The sequence below is a fragment of the Anoplopoma fimbria genome, chromosome 10 (assembly GCF_027596085.1).
Source record: "Anoplopoma fimbria isolate UVic2021 breed Golden Eagle Sablefish chromosome 10, Afim_UVic_2022, whole genome shotgun sequence".
NCBI lineage: Eukaryota > Metazoa > Chordata > Actinopteri > Perciformes > Anoplopomatidae > Anoplopoma > Anoplopoma fimbria.
The window spans coordinates 6,342,377-6,365,859 of record NC_072458.1 but is presented as its reverse complement, the minus strand read 5'-3'; the positions used below and the strand labels follow the sequence as shown (position 1 = coordinate 6,365,859).

At 39.8% G+C, this 23,483-nt stretch overlaps 1 protein-coding gene across 1 annotated transcript in view; it reads right to left on the bottom strand.

Moving 5' to 3' along the window:
- The window catches only part of syngap1a (synaptic Ras GTPase activating protein 1a), a 31,793-nt gene extending 17,868 nt beyond the window's left edge, over positions 1–13,925 (bottom strand). The window contains exons 1-7 of the mRNA XM_054606339.1: positions 13,826–13,925; positions 6,367–6,473; positions 5,958–6,079; positions 1,323–1,476; positions 845–943; positions 472–732; positions 37–372 (exon numbers count right to left, since the gene is read on the bottom strand). Of these exons, the coding sequence (XP_054462314.1) occupies positions 37–372; positions 472–732; positions 845–943; positions 1,323–1,476; positions 5,958–6,079; positions 6,367–6,473; positions 13,826–13,925 (1,179 nt within the window). The remainder of the gene's footprint in view (positions 1–36; positions 373–471; positions 733–844; positions 944–1,322; positions 1,477–5,957; positions 6,080–6,366; positions 6,474–13,825) is intronic.
- Positions 13,926–23,483: the final 9,558 nt, after the last annotated feature.

Here is a 23,483-nt window from a genome sequence, read left to right as displayed (position 1 = left end):
ACATGCAATCAGGTTACATTTGACCCCTTTATTTACCTTTGTCTTCCCTGTGCTTTGTAGGATGTGCACCAGAGCGAACGCCACCTCCTCCTTGCTTTTCACGCTCAACAGCGGCTCCAGAACAGCACAAAGTGTTCTGTAGTTGTTGGTTATGTACTCCGCAAACTCCTTGTACAGCTCCATAGGAAGGATGTTCATTGTCTGGTAACGAGACTTGACACGCAGTGATGCGTTGATCACTTTGGTACTTCCAACACCACCGCTTTTGGCCAACACACTGGACTGTATCACCGGGTACCACTGCTCCACAAACTGCCGGCCCGTGATGCTGGAGATGGGGATGCTGACAAGGCCAAGATATGTGCTTTTCTCCTAGATTACCAAGAAAAAAAACATTTATTCTAAATATCTGGAGCACAATCAAATGTTTTTTCAGGGGGGTTTTTTCCAGCTCAATACAGAAGACATTACCTTGCGTCTTTTTTTGTCAGTTTCCTTGTAGAGGTGCAAACGAAGGCTACGAATGGTAGGCAAATTGTTAAATTCAAAATGCTCGCCCCAGAACACGGTGTCGGTCCGGGGTTTGCTGGTGGTGCGTGCGTACAGCATGTCATCCAGACACAGTTCACAATAGTAGCGTTTCTTAGCCGGAAGGTCTCGAGCTTCAATGATCCACAACTTGAGCACATTGTCCGTCCGTCTGCTGTTGTCCTGGGACGGAAACGAGGAGTTCTGTTACTGCATTATAACAGTCCTTAGTAACATCTGTCCTTAATATTACACCTTGGATCTTGTCATTTTGGCGTTTACTACAATTTAAAATGAAAAAATCTATTGTATCTACCTTGTTAGGTTTGACAGCTCGTTGCAGATTTTCAATCCACTTGTCTCTCTCGGAAGCAGAACGGCAAGCAAAACATTTTGTCCCTGAATTGGTGGTAACCTTCATACAAAAATAAAGTTTTATTATATTCATTATTATAAAATATCTCATTATGGCTTCAACAAACTTGATTGTTTTTCCCTGATAATCAGTTGGTTTATAAAATGTGGTATAGACTAGCTAACATCTTCAAATTGTCCATAACTCTAGGATTATAAATTTACAGTCAATGAAACACTATTTATCACATTTCAGAGAGAGCTGAGAAGTGGCTTTATAGTTGAACCTGATTTGACAACTTTACATTCTAAGAACTTTACTTTTTTAATCAAATTCAATTGGTTGGTTGGCTAAATAAGTCTACAATTAGTTGTTTTTTTAAATAAGTCCATTATGAAGCAGGTAAAGCCGGGAGGAATGAAATGGTTATACAACACACCTCAAAGCAGTACTCTTGTCCTAAAATGCTCGAGTGGACAGGTTTGATTATGGCATCTTCATCCAAAACTAGGTCCAAAGCCTCCGCAGCACTGCTAGGAGAAAGTAGGGATTCATGGGAGTGGGATTCTTTGAAGCTCTGCATCAAGCGAGTCCTGGTGAGAGAAGAATTCAGAATTCAGATTTGATTATATATATCATAATCATAGTTTATTTAATGGTCTTTAGATAAACAATCCAGAAAGGGTTTTATATACCAACATTTTTTGTCAGTGCAGTTCAGAAGTCCTTCCTCCTGCAATTTCAATATCATTTTTGAGATCTGATCCTTTTATAATTAGTTTAGGGAAAAGCTAAGACTCCCAGGTTTTCAATTCTGGTGTTTGTTTCCTATTGACTCAACTCAAGTGACTCATAATGCATGATTGGGAAATTGGCCCACAGCATCTCAGTTTGTAGTGTTGTCTGGAAATTAAAATCTTACATTTTCTACAACAGCACAAGAATTAAAAAATGCTCATTTAAATGTAATGTTGGTATTGACTACTGTGTAAATGGGGATAAATGCAAGCTGTTAAGTGGGGCTAAGTCTGCAGAAATACTCTCATGCAGTTATAAAAAGGTGCTGTGGATTAGACCTGATCAATGGGTGACCTTTAAAAGAGGGCAGCTCTATCAGGAAAAAGAAAAGTGGTAGTGGAAGCAAAAAGGTGAGCTAACTGTGTCTCTCAGGCAAAACAAGGTCAGTGGGGACAATTGAAAAATGTATGTAGTGAGAAAAACACTTCATTCTGAGGGTATGATGAAAAGATTGATTGTGGTTTTGCTAGTGTCAGATGTGTAGCTAGAGCCGGCAGGTGATTGACTAAGCTTAGCATAAGGACCGGAAACGGGGAGGTGACCTGGTTTTCCCAAAAACTATTCCTTTAACATTTTCTGAAACTAGTTTTAAATGAAATAAAACTGAAAATGTGGAGTTTATCTCCACTGAAAAGCTTGAGCTAGTGAAAGTTAAAGCAATAGTTCAACATTTTGTGAAATATGCTAATTGAGTATATGAGAGAGTTGGATCAGGAGATCGATATTTGCCCGTTACAACCAGTAGCCATTTAGCTTAGTTTAGCATAAACACTGTAAACCGGGAAACTATGGTAGCAAAATCTGCCCACCAACACCTCTAAAGCTAATGTTAACATATGTTAATTTATTTATTTAATCCCACAGCCAAGCTAGCTGTTTCTCCCCGATGCCAATCTGTGTGCTAAGCTAAGCTAACCGGCAGCTGGCTCTACCTTCATATTTAACTGATAAATATGACAGTATTATCAATCTTTTTATGGAACTATCAGTGGGAAAGTGAACAAGGGCATTTCCCAAACTGCTAAATTATTCATTTAAAAGTGTCTGAAACTAGTTTTAAAGTAGAGTGAACTGAAAATGTGGAGTTTGTTTGCACTGAGAAGCTGGAGCTAGCATATTGCATTATTAACACTGGCTTTGAACATAGAGTAATACTGAGGGAAAAGAAAAAGCAGAGGTTTTGTAGAAACACCTGATAATTATTCAGCAAATAAGGAGTGCTAATTTAAGCCCAGGTTTAATGTTGGTCAGAGGTGCAGTGAATTGTCTTGTTTGAGTCGCAGTGCAATCGCAGAATGCAGTATATGAGAAAGGCTTTCTTAAAACCACTTGGCAGCAGAGGTAGAGCAGCTGCGTCGGAAAGCTAGTGTGTGAAGTTGGACGCTGAGGGTTTACTGCAAAGTCTACTTAACACTATGAGTGGATTAAGAGTGTGGGCAGAACTCAAACCAGGCTGTGAAGGCAGCTGTCTGAGGCAGTGGTCAGAGATGGTTAACGACCGTGGTTAGAGGGAGAGTCCTATTATCCCCAACACCATTACGATAACCCCACCACCTCCTTAAGTGCTGCCTCCACAGAAAACATTTGTAAAATATGATTAATTTTAACATTTGAATTGGGCTTCTGCATTGGAAATCACCCTGCATTTTACTTAAAAGGATTTTAGTACACATTTTACATCTCTGAGCATCGGACATCCACACCTGCCCTGAAAATGTCTAGTATGCATCTCCTGTGGCAGGAGGAAAGTGTACTGTCAGCATTACATTTTTTATGTTCTGCCTTTCCCGCTCTACATCTTTACATTTCCCATATGTGCGTCGTGACTGGATTGTGTGAACTGCATACAATTTTGGTCACAGTGCAGGCCTGAACCCTCCGGGATGTGACCTCAAGTCAGAAGTCAAGAAAGAGCTGTCATGATGGTTGGAAAACAGAAATCACACTGATAAATTCCGATCTGGTGACTGTGGAGGCCATTGGAGTACAGGGAACTCATTGTCATGTTCAAGAAACCAGTTTGAGATGATGTGAGCTTTGTGACATGGTGCATTATCCTGCTGGAAGTAGCCATCAGAAGATGGGTACACTGTGGTCATAAAGGGATGGACATGGTCAGCAACAATACTCAAGTAGGCTGTGGTGTTTAAACGATGCTCAATTGGTACTAAGGGGCCCAAAGTGTGCCAAGAAAATATCCCCCACACCATTACACCACCCCCACCAGCCTGAACCATTGATACAAGGCAGGATGGATCCATGCTTTCATGTTGTCTACGCCAAATTCTGACCCTACCATCTGAATATCGCAGCTGAAATTGAGACATCAGACCAGGCAACGTTTGTCCAATCTTCTATTGTCCAATTTTGGTGAGCCTGTGCAAATTGTAGCCTCAGTTTCCTGTTCTTAGCTGACAGGAGTGGCACCCGGTGTGGTCTTCTGCTGCTGTACGCCATGTGCTTCAACGTTGGACGTGTTGTGCGTTCAGAGATGGTATTCTGCACACCTTGATTGTAACGAGTGGTTACTTGAGTTACTGTTGCCTTTCTATCATCTCGAACCACTCTGCCCATTCTCCTCTGACCTCTGATATCAACAAGGCCTTTTCGTCCACACAACTGCCGCTCACTGGATATTTTCTCTTTTTCGGACCATTCTCTGTAAACCCTAGAGATGGTTGTGCGTGAAAAACCCAGTAGATCAGCAGTTTTTGAAATACTCAGACCAGCCCGTCTGGCACCAACAACCATGCCACGTTCAAAGTCACTTAAATCCCCTTTCTTCCCCATTCTGATGCTCGGTTTGAACTTCAGCAAGTCGTATATATATATATATATATATATACACACACACACACACACACACACACACACACACACACACACACACACACACACACACACACACACACACACACACACACACACACACACACACACACACACACACACACACACACACACACACACACACACACACACAATAATAGGCTGAAAGGCTACATGATGACAGCTGTAATTAACCCTCCAACCCACCCAGGGTGCCTGAAAGCTCTGGAAAAAGCTCAAACAATCTGTCACTGTATCACTAAATGTAATGTCCTTCATTCTGCAGCGTTTGCTTTTGTTAGAGTGACTGATAAGAAGCAATAGTTCAAGTTCAGAGTATCAGGCCACTATGTTAAAATAATATGATGCAAACATAATTATCATAAACAATTCCCTTAGTAACAACAGCCATGTTCTACTTCAATACAGTGCACTAAAATCAACTACACACACTGTACTATACACTATATTTATATCACACAATCAGCTTGTCCTGTAATAAGAAGCAACTTTAAAGCTTGGTATCGAGGTAAGCAACAATCAGTACACAAAGCAGCACGTCAACCATCCAAGTAAGAACAGCTGTGATTGTTGATGGCTAAGTAGCACCCAAAGCTTAAAGCTGCTCTTGACCTAAGTGCATAAATAGGCTTATTTAAGTTACACATACTGTGTATGTCGATTTTGTGATGGTTGTGGGGCAGAACCCTGGCTCAGTGGTATACACCATCACCTCACAGTAAAAAAGGGACATCCTAGTGGTTAAAACACATACAGCCACAGTATTCCTCTGTGTCATACCCTTCTCATTCTCCTCACGTTTCATGTGAGGCTCTTCCCTATCAACTGTCAAATAAAGGCAAAAACGAAAAAATGTCTCTGGTTCTCTCTGCATTGAGTTAGAGTACGCTCCCTGGCCTTGTGTGGGTTTTCGATTGGTGCTCCAGCTTCCTCCCACAGTCCAAGAAGAAGGTCCCGAGGAACACAGTATCCATGCTGCAATTTGTTTTAGGTTTCCTTTTTGCATGATCACATCATTATGGCATGATGTTGATTCAACACAAAATGTAACATACATGTAACACAATGCATTATGTCTACTGGTTACAGATAATAACCTTATCAGAAATCTACATATTTTAACATATCTTGCTAATGACATGACGTCTTGGTAGAGACAATAATTAATTTGCAATTACAAGGGAACACTTTATGGTTACCTAACAGCACAGGACATGTGTATCAAGTGAATTGTGAACACTAAATCACTCATACATAATACTATTTTTGTCAGACTTGTTATAAACTGCGAGACACTGTGTTTTCCTGACTTTTCGCCTAAATGCTGGGACAGGCTACGACCCCCATGTGACACTGAATTAGAGTTAGAGTTATAGTTGGTTTTAGCTTGAATTACACCATGCTCCATTCAGTAAAGGTAACTTACCTCTCTTGGTCAGCACTTCGAAACCGGGGCAAAATCATTTGTCTGAAGCTGCTGGTCCGGTCCAGTTTGGGCTGACTTTTGGCCCTCTTGATGGAGCCCTTCAGCCTTCGATTGAGAAAACTCTGAAGTTTCAACAAGGTAAAACAGAAAATAATATAGTGTAAAATCACTGCCCCAACTGTAAGAATAAACTTCATAATGCAATAAAATGATCCATAAATTAATAGCAGGATTAGCTACAAATGTAATGCATGAAAAGCATCTATAAAGGTGTAGGCTCTCCCTGAAACATCCCATTGACTTTGCTTCCCCAGTGGGAAGTTATAAATCGGACTGGGCCCAAAAAAGCTCACGTGTACGTGTTTTCTATGTGAGCAGAAAGCTCACATATGCATCAGAAGAGCGTGACCGACATTGCTGTACTCACCGGCTGTCTGAAGGGCTGTGGGGTGGCATTGGGAGGGGTCTCCATGCTTGACTGTCTTACAGAGGCAAAACTTGCCCTGCGAGATTGGTCTTTGAGAAAAGAAAAAAAATAGAGATAAACAAATAAGAACACAGACATGAAATAATTATACTTAGTCAACAAATGCAGGTGTTCAACATAAAAGCACAAGTTCCTAAATGTAGCCTTTTATTCTAATATAACATGTTTTGGTCCTTTTTGAGTTTTTCTCCTGCAGGTTAGGGTTAGGGTCTCCTTAATCCAGGCACAACATCAAAATACATTATGTATAATTAAAGACGTTTTTCAGAGTATACAAAATTGCTGGTATATTAGGATTTTGATGATGAACTGTACAAACTCAGTGAAAACCCTGTCTGTGAGTCAGACTATTGACTGCTGAGTTGAGGCCATTTGAATGTATCATGTTACTCTGGGGCTGTTGCTGAGTACATTTCCATAAAATTCTGCTTTTCCGAGTTTTTTTCTGTGCTTGTGTCATCTAAATTAGATAGCAATTACACAACGCGTTTAACGAGTATGACAATTTAATGTCAAATGTGTCATGCTAACTTTGGCAGCCAATAACAGGGAAATGGTATGACATTTGAAAACGCAATAACTTTTTGAGCTGATCCAAATACATTTTTTTTTTACCACATTTGGTGAAGAAAGGATAAATGATGTAAGAAAAGTGTTTTGATGTTACAACTAAATTAAAACAGCATTGCAGCTTAATAGCTTAACTAATAATCACATTATAATAATGAATCATTATATAATAACATGAATTGTAATATTATTTTCCATATAAACTATCTGATATTTATTGATGGTATAGTTACATCATCAATAAAATGGAAAAAAAATGGTATCATCCTTTAAGAAGTCTTAACCCACAGTTAATTTCCAATCATATAAAAAAAGACATTTTCTTACATTATTATTACATTATCTTATTCATAGAATGTGTCATTACCTTTCAGCTGCTTTGGTCACATACAGAAAGGGAAATAGCTTTAAAAAAACTGACAAACACATAATATTCACAAATAAGCTATCATCACACCAAAAATGCAGAATAGGAGGTGTGAGTGAAGCTCACCAACAAGGACAGACAGCTACAGCCTCCAAAAACAACACAAAGAACAACACTGTGACAGTAATAGAGGCTATTCATCACCCCCTCCATTGGAAAACTTCCTGTATCCATGACCAGTGCAAAAAGACGTAAAACCTGCAGTGAGAACCATTTTGGACTCCTATATAACGGGAAGAAGTAACAATGAGTCATCTTGAACTTTATAGTCTTCGTCTTCGTCTTCGCTTGTGCAAACTGGAACATGATGATGGATCTATAAAAGTATAGACAGCTCTCTGTAGGGAATAAGATCTGATGCTTTCTCTACATTGCAGTGTGTTAGCTAAGAAAGATGAGGCCAATGCAAAATAGAAGGCACATCCTTGGGACTAAAATCCTCTTCTCTCCATATGAACAACAACAGAAATACATGCAGGGTTTATAAACAGGGCCACCTGAGTTTACCGGAGGGGGAACCTGAGGGTGGGTGCTATGGTTCTACGAGAACAACAGCAACGTTTGGGACAGCATTAACAGCTGTAACCACCAAATGAGCCCACTGCGGAGTAGCGTGCTTACGCTAACCAGACGGGCACGCTCACATGCACAAAGATGCAATAAAGGCATGCACGGCCGGCCCGGCTATGTCAACAAAACAAGGAGATGCTCGGATAACAACACACACAGAAAGAGAGAGACTGTATTCTCTGCTCAGGTAGACATTACTCCAATATATCTTTGCATAGATAATAGTTGTTTGCTGCTATGGTGATGCTCTAACTATATTGCATCTTTGAGGGTATGTTATGACAGCAGTACAAGGGGGAATGAAGTATGTCCAAAGATAAAACGTCACTCTTACATGTAGCCAAAGATGATTTAGGTTTTTTTTGCCATGGTTTTACAACAAAGCCACATCATAATATATATTCATATATTGTTGTGATTTAATGCATTTTCTAAGCTGGTTGCGTAATCAAAACAATCATTATATATTTGATCCTTTGGAAGTGTTGCATAAAATGTGACAGATTTATCCATAGGAAGGTCTTAAAGCTAAAATTGTAATTTTGTTTCATGTTGACATTGATTCTGCTCTGCTATTTTTGTAATTTATTGATCTGTTGGAGCAAAATATTTTTTTAATTCCCCATTACCCAAAAGAACAGTTTTTTCCCTTTGCAACAGAGAAACAAGATACTCTGTCATCCTATGATTTCCTCGCTCCCAAAGCCTCTAAATAGGCGGCTCTCCAGGTTCTATTCTGAATCCAAGCTAATTGTTTGGTATCCATGGAAACAACTCCAAGGGCTTCTACTTGAACTGAGGAAGATATTGGCACAAAACTGCACAATAAAGATGATGAAAGACACAAAGTAGCATGCTGCAAAACACTGTGTTTCTGGTAGCAGTGAAGTGAGTAAACTGATCAGACCTGTCTTCCCCAACTGAAGGAAATTTCAGTTTCTTTAGCATATTTCTGATTTCTAACCCCACTGCCACTAAAACTAACACCTGCTACATGTGGTGCTTTAAGTAAATGTGACATATTATAAAACATGGATGTGTTCACATGGGCTATTCTGAATGTAAATTGCTGTCAGGACTGAGTGTGTGGGTGGCAACAGCCTCTAGCTAACTGTGATACAGAGAGAAAAAGACAGAAAGAGGAAGACTGTGAGTGGGTGTTGGAGAAACATATTCAACCTTTAGTATACATCTCTCTATTAATACACATTGGGAAACTTTTTTCTTTTTAATAAATTGATTAAAATCATCAATTTTTAGCCTACAAAGCTAAGTGATCACGGCATAAGCAGCCCTTCCCAGGACAAACTGCAAAATTGTATTTTAATAACCATGAAATCCCACAGGAGCTATACATTTACCAAAACATCTACTGAATGATATCCGCCATATCGATACCAGCACCAATATTGACCTTATTGGCTAGACGGCAATCAACTATAATGACACCAATCCACATTAAATAAACAACATTTTGAAAATTTCCTTCAAAAGTTCAGTGTTTCGGGCCATCAGTTACATTAATTCAGTCCAGGCAGGTTGCAACGATAACTATCCCTGGCATCATGTTACATTACATTACATTACAGTCATTTAGCAGACGCTTTTATCCAAAGCGACTTACAATCAGTAGTATATTACATATCATTCACCCATTCACACACACTGATGACAGGGCTACCATTCCAGTCCACACCGATGGCAAGCCTTCGGGAGCAACTTGGGGTTAAGTGTCTTGCCCAAGGACACATCGACTGCCGAAGCCGGGTATCGAACCACCGATCCTCTGAGAGAACTACCTTGCTCTCCACTACACCACAGCCGCCCCATAACAAGACAACTCAAACAACACTGCTCCATAGCACTATAAGTGGACAACGAAAGTCCACAGTCATGTTAGCGGTTCTGTTAGCCTGTAATTTGATGCTAACAATGACAACCCGCGTGTCCTAAATACATTCAAGTGCTACGCAGCTTTTTCGTATCGATCGCGTTCACACTAGAAAAGAGACATAATGAAATACAGTCGAACTTGACCATGTGCTGACTTAATACAGTCAATTTTTGAGTCTGCTGTTAATGGAAACTATTACCACAATGCAATGCACAAAAGGAAATGGAGGTGCTGTTAGCATCTTGGGAACAATTTTATAAATTTTGCGTGGTGGTGAAAGCGCTCCGGAAAGATGTTGGTAAGCCAACAAACACAATATAAATCTTAAAGACACTCTTTGTATGTGATGTTAAAATGTTTAGTTACTGCTAAAACAGTAAACTATCAGGGATCACGAAAATGAATACAAATCATTCTGATGGGGACATAAATATCTGTACCAAATTTCTTTGAAAGCCATCATATCACTCAGAACATACAAATGTCAACCTCATTGTGGCGCTAGAGGAAAAGTCAGGGGATCAAAAGGAAAGTTTTTTTATTTTGTTAATGAGCCCCTACAAAGTTTTGTTTGCTTTAAAGTTTGACTTTGTCCCCTCAATGGATGCCTGTGTCATCTGGAGGACATGTGACAGAAAAAGGCAAAGCCTGCAGGGAATACTGCTGGAACAGCTTATACTGTAGATGTCAAGGTGGTAAGTTGTTTTATACAGAGCAGGGACTTTTCTAACTGCAGCTGCGTATAAATACTTGTAAATTGTATTTAAAACCTGAAATCCTGTCACTACATGTGCAAAATCACTAACTTTTTAGTTTGGACATAAATGATGTTGTTTACTGAGACCACTCTGCATCCCAAAACACATTTATACTGAGAGATAAATAACCTTAATTTGCATTTTCACTCGTGATTAGAATCTGCATTGTTTATGCTACCAAATGAGGCGCCGTGCTCTAAGACAGGTGAGCACTCTTTTATAATTTACATCTCACGATTCACCGCATCGAGGGTGGGAGCCTTTGTTTTCTGAGAAATTTGAGTGAGTTTAAATTTATAGACTGTCCACAGCGTTGATGGTGCAGCAGTCCACTTTGTCTTGGAGTGACAGTGTTTCCAGTTACAGATCACACACGATCTTGTTACGTCTGGTCTGGAGCATCTGACAACGATGAGCCTCTGGCGACTCACATATGGGCCTGCTGGGGCAGATGTCGCATTCATGTCATATGGGAGGCCCCTTAATTGCTATTTCCGAATAGTAAATACTGTTCATGTCACCAACAACATGGTAATTATGGGTTTTTTTTACAGCTCCGACATGTCCATGACATAAATCCATATGCAAAGGTATCCTAACTAAATATACATTTTATGCTGTTGTAATCTGCCCATCATAAAATATTTGCTGGGGGAAATGGGGGAATTTTTACATTTGGACAAATAATTGACATCCACACATCACAGCAGTTCAGCCTTTTCAAGCTCAAATTTACTAGTGTAGGCTATGTATCTACTCAAATGGATCCCACTTAATGCTCTTTATATTTAACAGTTTATTTCAATTGTCTTTACAATTCTAGACAACTGAAAGCATTTTATGATTTGACTTAAGTGTTGATTAAAGTGATTTTTAGATGTGATTGATTACTGCTCTAGGAACAAGAAATCTGCTGTGTACTGCAGGTCCCAAAAGGATATTTGGTTGCAACTCTTTAAAAAGTTATTTCAGATATCCTTATCAAAAATGTAAACCCTCTCGACTAAACAAATAAGAACAACAAAACTACATGCCCATAGAGAACAAAGCAAATTGATTTCCACAACGATCATCACCTGCTGGATTTGAATAATTTTCTTAGAATATGTATTCAATCTAAATCATGATGTTAGGTCACACTTTAAATTATCAAAAACTTGGACAGAAGTGGCAAGTGAGAAAATATATTTAGTTTTTTACATTTTTAAATTGGGTGAATTGACTCTTTAAGCCAATGCTGAACTCTAGAAGTGCATGTTTAAAATAAAAATGCAAATTGCCAAAGTACCCGTTGTCAAAAGTATTATCCACCAACAAATATTCATCACGGCATCACAGACTACAGACAGTGCAAATGTTTGCAGAGAGTAAAGGCCATTCATTAACAGCGAGCAGCCTACATGACTGACGGACGCAAAACTTTGCTGTATCAACCTTGTGGCTCTTTGACAGGCTGGAAGCAACGCCCCAGGAGATTCTGACACGGTTTAAGTGTGAGCAGTGATTTACAAAACACAGCATGACATAGGAGATGCCGAGCATACAGAGACATACACTGCTGTCATTAAGAGCTGCTTAAAGCTAGGTTAATGCTTGTCGTAGTGAAGTTGGCATGAGGTGCATTTGTCAGAAAATAACGTCATACACAAGTTGTTGCGGCACTTGGTCGTGAACCTCAGAATTGTTGTAACTAGGTGGGATAAAAAAGGATGTTTAAGCTAAATCTAAACTTACATGTACATTTAAAAGACAATGGCGCTAAATAAATTAAGTGTTTTCATGACAAGATAGATAAATAAATAGGGTTGTTGGGTTTATGCTGAGAACAGTTGGGCAAAAAAAAAAAAAAAGGGACAAGTGACACTCCTGACGGTGTTCAGAACCACTCCGGGCTATGTTTAGAAACAGCAATGTAATCAAGTAAATGTGAAATGCACAGAAGAGGTAGAGCAGCAGGATTTCAAAGCAGTGGTGGGTGGAGGGGTTGAGGAAGCAGGGGCTGTGTGGGCGTGAGGGAGCCACGGGAAAGAACCTTAGACCAGCTTGATATTTTTGGAGGAACAAAAAGAAATTGACTTGCAACATCCTGCAATGTAACCACAATTTCTCAAGGCTGAGAGACAGACATTTTAAAATGTAAGTACCATTCAAGCGCAGGAAGCCATAAGAACAGTAACCTGAAAAAAACGATATCAAGTTGCTCTCCATCACGTGTGTTTTCAGCGTTCCCATCTCTCTCCTGCCTGTCCCTCTGCCTGTGTGTGAGAGCTAGCCAAGGGGAGTGTGGCCTAGTTACCATAGGAACATGTTCGCAGCTTTTGCACAGCTCTCCATCAAACTACCTTCATTTGTACTACTGTATTTAGAAGCATTATCGCTGTGCTTGTATATGAGCGGAGCCAAATTAAACAGCTGAAAATTGCAAAAAAGAAACTTAGAAATCAAGCAGCAATTTGAAGCTCTTAACACTGTACTGAGATACTTCTGTATTATCTCATCACAATTAAAACAAGGTGAATCTTAACTAAGAATTCCCCTACAAAATGAACAGCATCTTGTTTGTTTCTTCCCAACACTTCAAAACATTAGGTCTTAATATTTGAAATGAAAGAACAGCTTTACATGTTGCGCTAACTAACAGAAAATCATTTCCCTTCCTGTCCCTGGAGGGAGCAGAAATGGCTGCTTTCATCTGGGGAAGTAAAGAGAGCATAGAGAGGAGGAAGACTGGAGTGTATCAAAGCCAGAGTAAAAGGCAAATGGCGCTATCAAACCTAGAGGATGTCAAAATAAAACTCTGGGAGTGTGACAAAGAAGGGCTCAGAGGGTGAGGGATGCTCCGGTGGAGCATTGAGCGATAAAAAAATCCTCAATATATTAAGGTACTTTTGTAAAGCTTTATAGGGCTGAAAAGGACTGGAAAGCAATGGCAGAGGAAAAGGAGCAGTGTCGCAGCTGAGGCTGGAGTGTATGTTTAACCTTCCATTTAGCATTTCCAACAGTGGCGTCGATGGATGTTAGAGAAAACAGCGATTGAAGGGAAACATATAAAAACATATATAACAGAGAAGAATCTCATTGGACCACGACAGACAAGAGAAGAGGCTGTAAAAGTTAGGTACATTTGACAGTAGGGAGAGGTAGACCTCTAAACTGACTCACTTGGGGTTAAAACTCCAGGTCCGCCACAGCAAACCTCCGCTTGACCAACCAACCCAAACTGACTCTGATGCGGCAGCCACGTCTTTGAAGATGTGTCCATGCAGCTATATCGCACAGACACAAGTTTTTTCTTTAGTTTATAAGATTCATAGACCGTCACTTACAACATTGGCAAGAAATATGAACATTATTGTGCATGGAAATAAAAAAATAAAGGAAAGTAACATTAATATAGACAAATATGATGAAAACAAAACTTGATCATTTTGGTTAAAATGTAAATGATATACTTGTGTTTATTACAAGCCAGGTTCAACTTATCATATCTGACCTTTATGGCAGTGTAGACTAAATGTCATGATGCTGCTTAACCACAAGCTGTTACAATGATTAATTGATAAGCACTCCTACCGACACATCAGTGTTTAATGTGCCTTATTCCCCGATTGGAATTAAAATAAAAACTACCAATACATCTTTTTGTCATCCGTTTGTTAACAGGGGCATTTGGAAAATCTGATGTGGCTAACTAGTGGCAAAGTAGGAAGACATTAAGAGGTGAATGGGGAGGTTTGTTTGGCAAGAGAAAACAAGAGTATAGTGTGTCGTTCACTGTGTTGAGTGAGAACAGAGGCTCAGGGTGGAGAAGAATTACCAGAGGGGTAAAATGTCTTGTGTTTTCTCTATTGGGTTGCTCAAAAAAAGGATGACAAAGAAATTCATGGCCTGAGGCAAAAGAAAACAATTTGAGAAGATTGCAGGACAGGAGCTCGCTGACAGGAGTACCTACTTTTTTTTAGAGAACATTCTGACAAACAGACTGACAAAGCCTTTCTGTCCTTGGCAGCGAGAGAAAGCCCCCTCCATGCGTTGCATTGAAGATGGCTGAAGAGCAGCAGAATTATGACGGAAACTTGGTGTTGGAGTAGATTCAGATCTTTGCCGGCTGTCAGGCTCCCGGCTGACAACTGTGGCAGAGAGGCAAGGAGTCCAGATTCTCAACAGTTCACGAGGAACAGAGAAAGATTAATAGACGTCCATGACTCTCGCCTCTCTATTTCAGCTAAACGAAGAAAATAATTCCATAAGGAGATGTATGAGATAGGTCATATCTTAAAGGAATTTCATACGGAGGAGGATGAAGAAATCCTGTGAGGGGCAATGAGTCAGAGTGAGCCGGACTTATCTCGTTCTATCAAGTGTGCAGCCTCAGACATTTCATTAACTGAAGCTATTCTCTCTCTCCACTGCATTATGTTTTTTTAGCTGTATATTCAAGAGCCCGCAAATTCAAGAGCCCGCAATATATTCAAGAGCCCGCAATATAATATACTGTAAATATAGTGCCCTCCAATCATACTTGTGCTACATTACAGAGGGTCCAAACATCAAATAAATCAGTTTTAGCCAGCTGCGATGGAGTAAAACTGTCACAGCAGAAAAATTCAAACAAGCGTATCTTATCTTTTCATCTATTCATCCCCAACACACACAGAAACCCCAGAGTAATGTCCAATTAAAGTGGGACTCTTTTTGGCAAATGTTAGTCCTAGCAAACTAATTTGAAAAAGGTAAAATAACCCAAAATCCCATTTGGTGATTTCAACTTGCTCCTACTTAAAGAGGATACATGCATTTCACAGCAAATATATAAGAAAAAACACCATGCATTAAATCTGATTCATAAGACATGATACATTTATTTTCGTGATTTTTACCTAGCTATCTAGCTAGCGAGCCGTCATGTTGCAGTGACATCGTTGCATGAGTAACAGGTTTGATTTGCCTCCAGTGGTGGCGGTGGTGAAAAGTAAAGTTTTGTGCGTTACATTAGTTTGTACCGACTGCTGTAATTTTCTAAATTTCCACTAAACGAGTGACTAATTTTTGTCAGTTGATATGGAAAAGATGCAGTGAGAGTAAAAAAATGAATCCTACCGTTATAAAACCGTGAAACAAGATGTATAGAAAAAAAAATTAAAAAGAAGAAATCCTAAAACAGGCGAATGGCAACAGGAAAAGCTAACAGACACAAGTGAAATGGTGCAAAGGATATACGGTGGGTCGCTTCTATTTTGGGGAATAAACGGTTGATGGGATAGCACGGTATGTGGGATCAACAGGGGTGTGTCAGCTTTGGAGTATAACAGAGGCTTTAAGAGGGAGAGACAAAGGTGAACATAGGTAACATAAGGCCATTAATGTCTCTAGTGATAGTTTTGGTGATCTGTCAAAAGAAAAGTTACTTTGAGGCGGTGGTTTTGGTACACTAATGTGAGCTGTTAGCTAGCTACTAGGCTTCAGAATAAAGTAGTGCTTTCGTGATTATGAGAGGCAGGGGATCAGCGAGGGGAGAGGACAGGAGATGGAGAGACCATGTTAGCTTTAGCTGGGGTCAGTTCCCATTGGAGGGCTTTTGCACAGCAGTACTTTTCTCCGTTTCAGCAGCAGTTTATGAAAATTGACTCTCTTGTCCTTGGTTTTAACCTTGTAAAAATGTTTTTACATCTAGGAGCCTTACAATAGCAGCCTCCCTTTCGTCTTCTTCTATTCTGTGGCTCCTGAGTCTCTGTCTCTACCTTTGAATATGTTGAACCAACCTTGTTTCGTAACAGGAGTACTGCAACATGGCGTCGCTCTTGCCACTAAAGATACAGAGCTTCATCTATCTTTTAAATGCTTTAGTCACACATGTTATGTTATTATTGGTTATTAGTTTACTAAATCATTTTAACTTGGTTGACTGCTTCATGTCCACTCTCAGTAAAATGAAAGAATGAGCTGTTAATACCTCATTTGCATATTCCAGCTTTCATGACCTCCAGACTGTACAGGTGTTCAAAGTGCAACACCCATAGATAGCTAATTAGCAAACTTGGAAACATGTATCAGTGAAATCAGTGTGAAATGGCAAGAAAGTCTGGTTGACTTCACAGAAACTAACTTCCAATCAATCAGGTCCTTAAACTCACTTCACCTTTGAAGGGGGGATTTGCAGGGACCTTGTTTAAAATTATCTTAAAATAGATCCCATGAATAGATAATATTCTACACAGTGTGGGGCACAACATGTCACATGTTGCACTTTGTGCCACGATATTATAGGTAATGTGATATCCATTAGTATGTGTACAAAATGCATCTTGGGGCCGTGACACTTAATGAAAGCAGCTTTGTGACAATTTGCAAACACTGCAATAAAAAAAATGCAGTAGAAATGCAACTTTTAAATGCAAATTCATGAAACTTGTGTGGCTTTCATGTGCCAGAAAACTGCTTTCATAAAAAATGATTGACTAAAACATATTTAGTTGCACAAAATGCATGTTATGTACTATGTCAATTCAGCATGTGATACTTTATGGATCATATCCTGCAAAGATCATGGTGCATAACTACAACTTTACATGTGGAAACCCTCCATAATTTGTCTTATCAAACATCCATCTTGGCAATGCAAGAGGAGGGGAGTCTTGCTGTACAGCAAACAAATCACAACAGGGGCCCATTTTGCTTTAGTGCCAAAGTCTCTAAACAATCTACACATTTTTAGGAGAATGTATCCAACATAAACTAGTAAAATGCTTCCTAAAAAATGCTTCACAAGTTTTACAAGGCTAAACCTAGTGTTTATATGCAATTATTAGGCAAATCTTATTTTTTTTCTACCTGTGTACCGATGTCCCACTTTGGCCGAATTCCTCAGTATCGTTGGAGGTCATCTGGCCTGCAATGCATCACCTTAAAAACAGGTTCAGCAAGACCCTGAACCCGCACACCTGAGCAAAGCTGGTGAGTACTAACAGCTGGTACAGCCCCTCCTTCCTGTGTTGCAGAATATTATTCAGGCTGTAAGGTGGACGACCGGCTTCAACACCTCGATAAGTGAGCCTCTCCAGGCAAGCAGCCACCAGCATTTGGTGAACACTTGACTGTGAGATGGTGTAGATATTCGGAGCATATCACTTTACTTCCCACCCACACATGCGTAAAAACACTTACCCAAAATCACAGGACTTCCTGGTGATGAAATCTTGACAGCTTAGTTACATCTGTTGTTGCAGACAGAATCCGGTGGGTTTTCCAGGGCACTTGGGAAGGGGCTGAGGTTCCAGGTTTACTTGCTTTTTTGGGACAAAGGTAGAATCAGTTTGTGCAGACCTGAGAAACTGTGTCCAAATAAAAAAGGCCAGAGTTGTGCACTTTGAGAGACAGTTGTATTTCAATCATTAGGTCAATTTCCTGTGTTCAATGTGGGCAGCTCCTCCTGTTCTCACCTATGCTGCAGTGTGTCCATACATGCCTTTCTGTGAAGTGGGAAGGCTCTTGAGGGGAAAAGGTGAAGCTGGCTGTCACAGGGGTCCCGCCACCTTTGGCTCAGTCCATCACGGAAGCCAAAGCTTGCCTATAAGCAGTGGCTCCGTTGTGCAGCTCAGCAGCTTTCTTCTGCTTCTCCTTCCTCTCTTCTTCTTCCTCTGCTCCCTGTCCTCCAACTCTCTGGCAATCCAGGAACTGAGATGTGATCTCAATGCAGTTTCCTCGGCAATAAAGAGAATCTTCTCTGAAGACGGGTTTTGTCATCTTAATTGTTTGTTCCGGGCACATGTGAATCCAAACAGCCCCTGCGTCGCTTTATGATGTGGGGGAACGATAAGAAGTCCTATTGGCGCGTTTTGGTCTAGAGATCCACAGAAGCCAATTAGTTCATCATATATATATCACTTAGCCTATATTTACATTTAAAACACTGCAGAGATAAACGACCCAACACGGGTTCTGCATGGTTACAATTACTGCACGCTGCACATGAATATATCAAAATGAGGATAATTATGAATGTCTGTGGGCTACGACAACTCAGAGCAGCTCACACACCTACTGTAAATGGAGAGCACTAAATGAGAAAAAAGCCCCAAAATAAACATCCCGCAGGTATTTACAGGCGTAATCCCGATGATATGCTGCAGCATCTGATTCGTGTGCACATTTTTTTTTTTTTTTTTTTTTTTTTTTTTTTTTTTTTTTTTTTTTTTTTTTTTTTTGGACGTGCTCCTTGCTTCTCTTATCTTGGAAAGCGGCTGTGGTTCTTCACCCTGCGCGACATAACGACGTCCCCATAATCCAGAAATCCATAACGAGGAGAGGGGAACCCGGTGCTGTGTCCTTTTTTTTGCGCTCTTGCAGTCCGTCACACCTAATTCTGATTTAACGGCAGTGCGTGGTAGAGAGAGAAAAAAAAACAGAAAAGGTGGTCGTTAAACGATGAAGTCTCTCTCTCTCCTGAGGGCGGAGATAGTGCGTGAGATAGACAGAAACGGAAACCAACGCCTCCAAATGCAGCTCGAGTCCTCTCTTGAGTTTGTTACACCCGAAAATCAAACTAAATGAAGACGACCGGCCGCACACTGCGCTGAATAATTATTGTAACAAAGTTTATTTAAGTTACTTATTGAACATGTCTTAATGCTGGTTAAAGTAGGGGGGCGCCGAAAAGGGGGGTAAAGGAGACGGATTCTAGGGGCCCATGATGGAGGGGGGGGCCCAGATGAAATTATAATACAGAAAAAATAATGACACTAAGTTATTAACTAACATATAATCACACATGATGATGAAATTATAATACAGATTATAAATTTTTTCATGGAAGAGTTTATTTCCAATTTAAGAATCAGTGGTGCAGCAAATAAATGACTCAAAATGAATTCCATTGTATTCAGAGTGCTCAGTTCTTCCCCTACTGTACATGTCAACTGTCATGCTGTTCTTCTTTCACAAATATGGTAATGATAGTCAAAAATACCATTAAAATGCATAATTGTATGTAAAATAGCATCAAAAAATTTTGCCGCTGTGTTGGGGGCCCTGTAAAGATTCTTTTCATGGGGCCCAAAATCCCTAGCGGCGCCCCTGGCTGGTCTTAATGCCTCACACAGTGTTAAAGTAGGGGTGCTGCACTCCTTAAGCTTGCACATTTGAAATATTTCCATAACTTATTTTGAGATGCTTTTTTATAGCTTAAGTCATAATCATTTATGTAAACAAGGTTTTATTAAAGACAGTGGGCTGAGAAGCTGCAAGGTGTATATGTAAACCAGAGGACATGGTAGGCACTACTAAAGCTGCATGATAAGAGACATGCTGTGCCCAATCTTGAGGCCCTATAATAGCATCAAAATTATATATAATATTTCATAGAAGGAATAATGCCCCTAACTCACTTATATTGTCAAGGATAGATGTAGCACAGGGGCCATTAAAGTTCACTCAAATCAGCCACATAGACCGACTTAAAGGACAGATTCTGATTTTTTTTTTCAAGTCTGTCTTGATACAGTACTCACATGACATTACATTACATTACATTACATTACAGTCATTTAGCAGACGCTTTTATCCAAAGCGACTTACAATCAGTAGTATATTGCATATCATTCACCCATTCACACACTGATGACAGGCTACCATGCAAGGTGCCACCATCAGACTCTAACTAACATTCATGCAACATGACTACGTTTAACATTGAGAGGGTTACTGATCGTTATAACCGTTTCCCTAGTTCATACTTGCCATTAAGAATAATGTAAATTGAAGCATCAGAGGCAAAGATATCCAGACTTTTAGTGGGCGTTCAGACTGATATCAGCCCTGCCTTAAAACAAAACAAGAGGTTGGTGGGGGCATGTTGCTTCAGGTACCAGTGAGATATGACATAGGATGAAGTCCAGTTTGAGTAACAGACCAGTTAATTGCCTAGTATGCATCAAGGTCCAAAAACACTGCATGCTACATTTCCAGTAAGTCCACTCAATGGCATCTATCCTTAAACTTCCCGTTTCTGGTAAAAGCTCATCTTTCAAATGTCAGTATGTAACGCAGTCTTCCTGTTACAAAACAGCAGTCTACAAGCCCATATTGACATAATCTGGATGACATCACCAGGTTTAGTTTCTCAAACTTTGGATAGCTCGAATTGCACCAGAGCACTGAAGCACAGAAGGAATTATGAAAATTGAATTACTCTGGATGACAAGAAAACTGATCCTCATGTATTATTTATATATTTAGCTTCGGCTGGATTTTAGAATTTGTTTTTGCACAGGAGGAAGACTGAAAACAATAAATCTTATAATGTTCATATGGGCAATGTGACAGACTTGGAAAAATAATTGAACCTATCCTTTAAGGTGCTCAGTGATGTGTTTTTAGCCAATAAAAGTCAAAGTCTGTGTGTGACTCATTTGTATTTTAATATTCTGTAATCCCTTTAATTGTGTAACTGAAAAATGCCTAACAGTCCAACAAACACTGTCCATATAGGTGCAAACGTGTGGAGGCACCAGCAATTGTTCAAAGCATTTTTCTATTTTGATATCTGCTATGTAAACATCTTACATAAATGTGTATTGCTAATTGTTAAATCCTGAATGTGTCATAGATCTTTTCGTGGGCATATATAAAGACTGTGTTACATAAATCCCTGTTAAAGAAGGTGTAACCCGGTTATTTCTTTTTCTGTATCTATATCACAAACATGACGCTGGAGGATATAAAATGGTTAGAAAACTGAGACGTAAGTAAAGATAACCTTTTTTCCTAAATGGTAATATGAATCATTACAGGTTGGATCTGTTGAAAATGCACAGACAGCATGCATTAAACTTACTCACTATTATCTTTTTTTATCTGGATTTAAAGTGTGATCCAACTGCACCGAACTAAAGTTAAGTACAGGATGTAAGAAAAGATTTGATGAGGAGAAGCAAACAATCGTCATGTCAAAGACTAGTTTGGGACACTGGACAGCACATGCAGTCTTCAAAAATACACCAAAAACATGAACTGGAAATGAAACATCCCACTCTTTCACTCACCCTCAATCCTCACTCTCACACAGAAACACATACATCTCCATGGCAACTGATAAAAGAGTAGCTGGTCTGCAAAAAAAGAAGCCATTGACAAAGCATATACAAGAACTTGGACGGTCAGCAAGAAACTAAATCCTGGGAGGAACTGAGGGATCTAAGCAGAACATCAAATGCAGTCAGTGTATATGAAGAACAGGTTAAATTAACTAGCTCGAATGTCAAATAACCTAAATACCTTTTGAATCCACAAATAGTATAACCTAAAATGCTCTCAAGCCAATTTAACGTTCCGTGTATTTATTTGTGTGTGTCTGTGTGTGTGTGTGGGGGGGGGGGGGCTTCATGTAAGCTTAATGTAAGTGTTGATCAATCTAAAAACTTGCAAGTCCCGCAGAATCCAAACCAGGCAGAATCATGTGAGTAAAATATGAAGGAATGGAAGTTGCGCGGATGTTGCAGATAGCAGAAGAGAGAGGGTGGGCAACAGAAGAGGGGAGAGGACAAGGGAAGGAGTACAGCACAGAGAACAGCACAGTACACCACCTACACTTGTCTCCATGGCAACTACCACACTAGAACGAGTGATAATGCAGTTCCCTCTCTTCCGTTGCTGAAAACTGTTCAATTGGTACCATATGCCCTGTGCAGTATGTGGGAGACAAAGCTTTCAGTATTCTGATGTTGCAGATGATATGTGAAATGTTTTCACTGTAATGCTTCTAAAACACTACTGGCTCAATATCTTTTTATTTTATTTTACATCCTGTTACATCAGTCTATCCACCAGAGACTCTGGCTTTAGCCCGACACTGAAATCATCATCATCTTCGCTTTAAGGGATAACTTGTTATTTTTTTAATTAAATGTGTTGTTTTTTTTCTTCTTCGCCAAGGCAAGTGGCATAGTGTGTGGGCAGCAGTTGCTTCCAAAGAACAAGTATTGAGGTTGATAGAATTATAAAGGCATGAAAAAAGAAATGCCATTTCTCCAGCTCCTGCTGTTGCTGCTGGTGTAAAGTGACACCATGACAATTCGAAACCTTTACACATGGTTTGGTGCATCATGTTCTTTGTAATTTGTATCCTTAAAAAGTATAAATGCCACTGTGCTGAATAGTTTGACCTGAGGCATTACTGTGAAAAAAATGCGACAACAAAATGTGCATACAATGTGTGCTAAATTACATATCTTAACCATAAGACGGCTGGTGAGATTATTCAAGACAATGTGTCTTTGCTACACCCACCACTTTTTTTTTTTTTTTTTTTAGCAATCTTTCCATGGAACCTTTCATCCTATTTCGGATTCAATTTGTTGTCTAAAAACTGCTTGTTTAACTGCCAAAGCAGCACAGTACACTGCTGTTAGCATAATGAATACTTGTTCATTCTGCTACCAAAATAATACATCTGTGGTGTTTGGTCACCTCAGTCTAAAGGGGATTTTCTATGTCTGGTCTTCTTTCATTTGATGTTATTTGGTTTAGCAGGCTGTCGTGATTATGACAAAGTCCAATCAGTCTGTCGCTATTAACTCAGCATATGAAAGAAACAGAGCGAGCAAAGGTCGGTAGTCGGACCAGGAACACTTCCAGATGGCCGATCCGCCTTTGCTCAACACTTCCCCGCCATTGTTAGTGTCATGACAGAGACCATCTGACTGGCCGACAACATTTGTCCTTTATCCCTTGAGTCATTTGAGCATCCTGGAACGTTGACATCACCACTTAAGATACAGCCCTCAATATAACACATAAAAATCAATGCTCATATTTCTGTGAATTC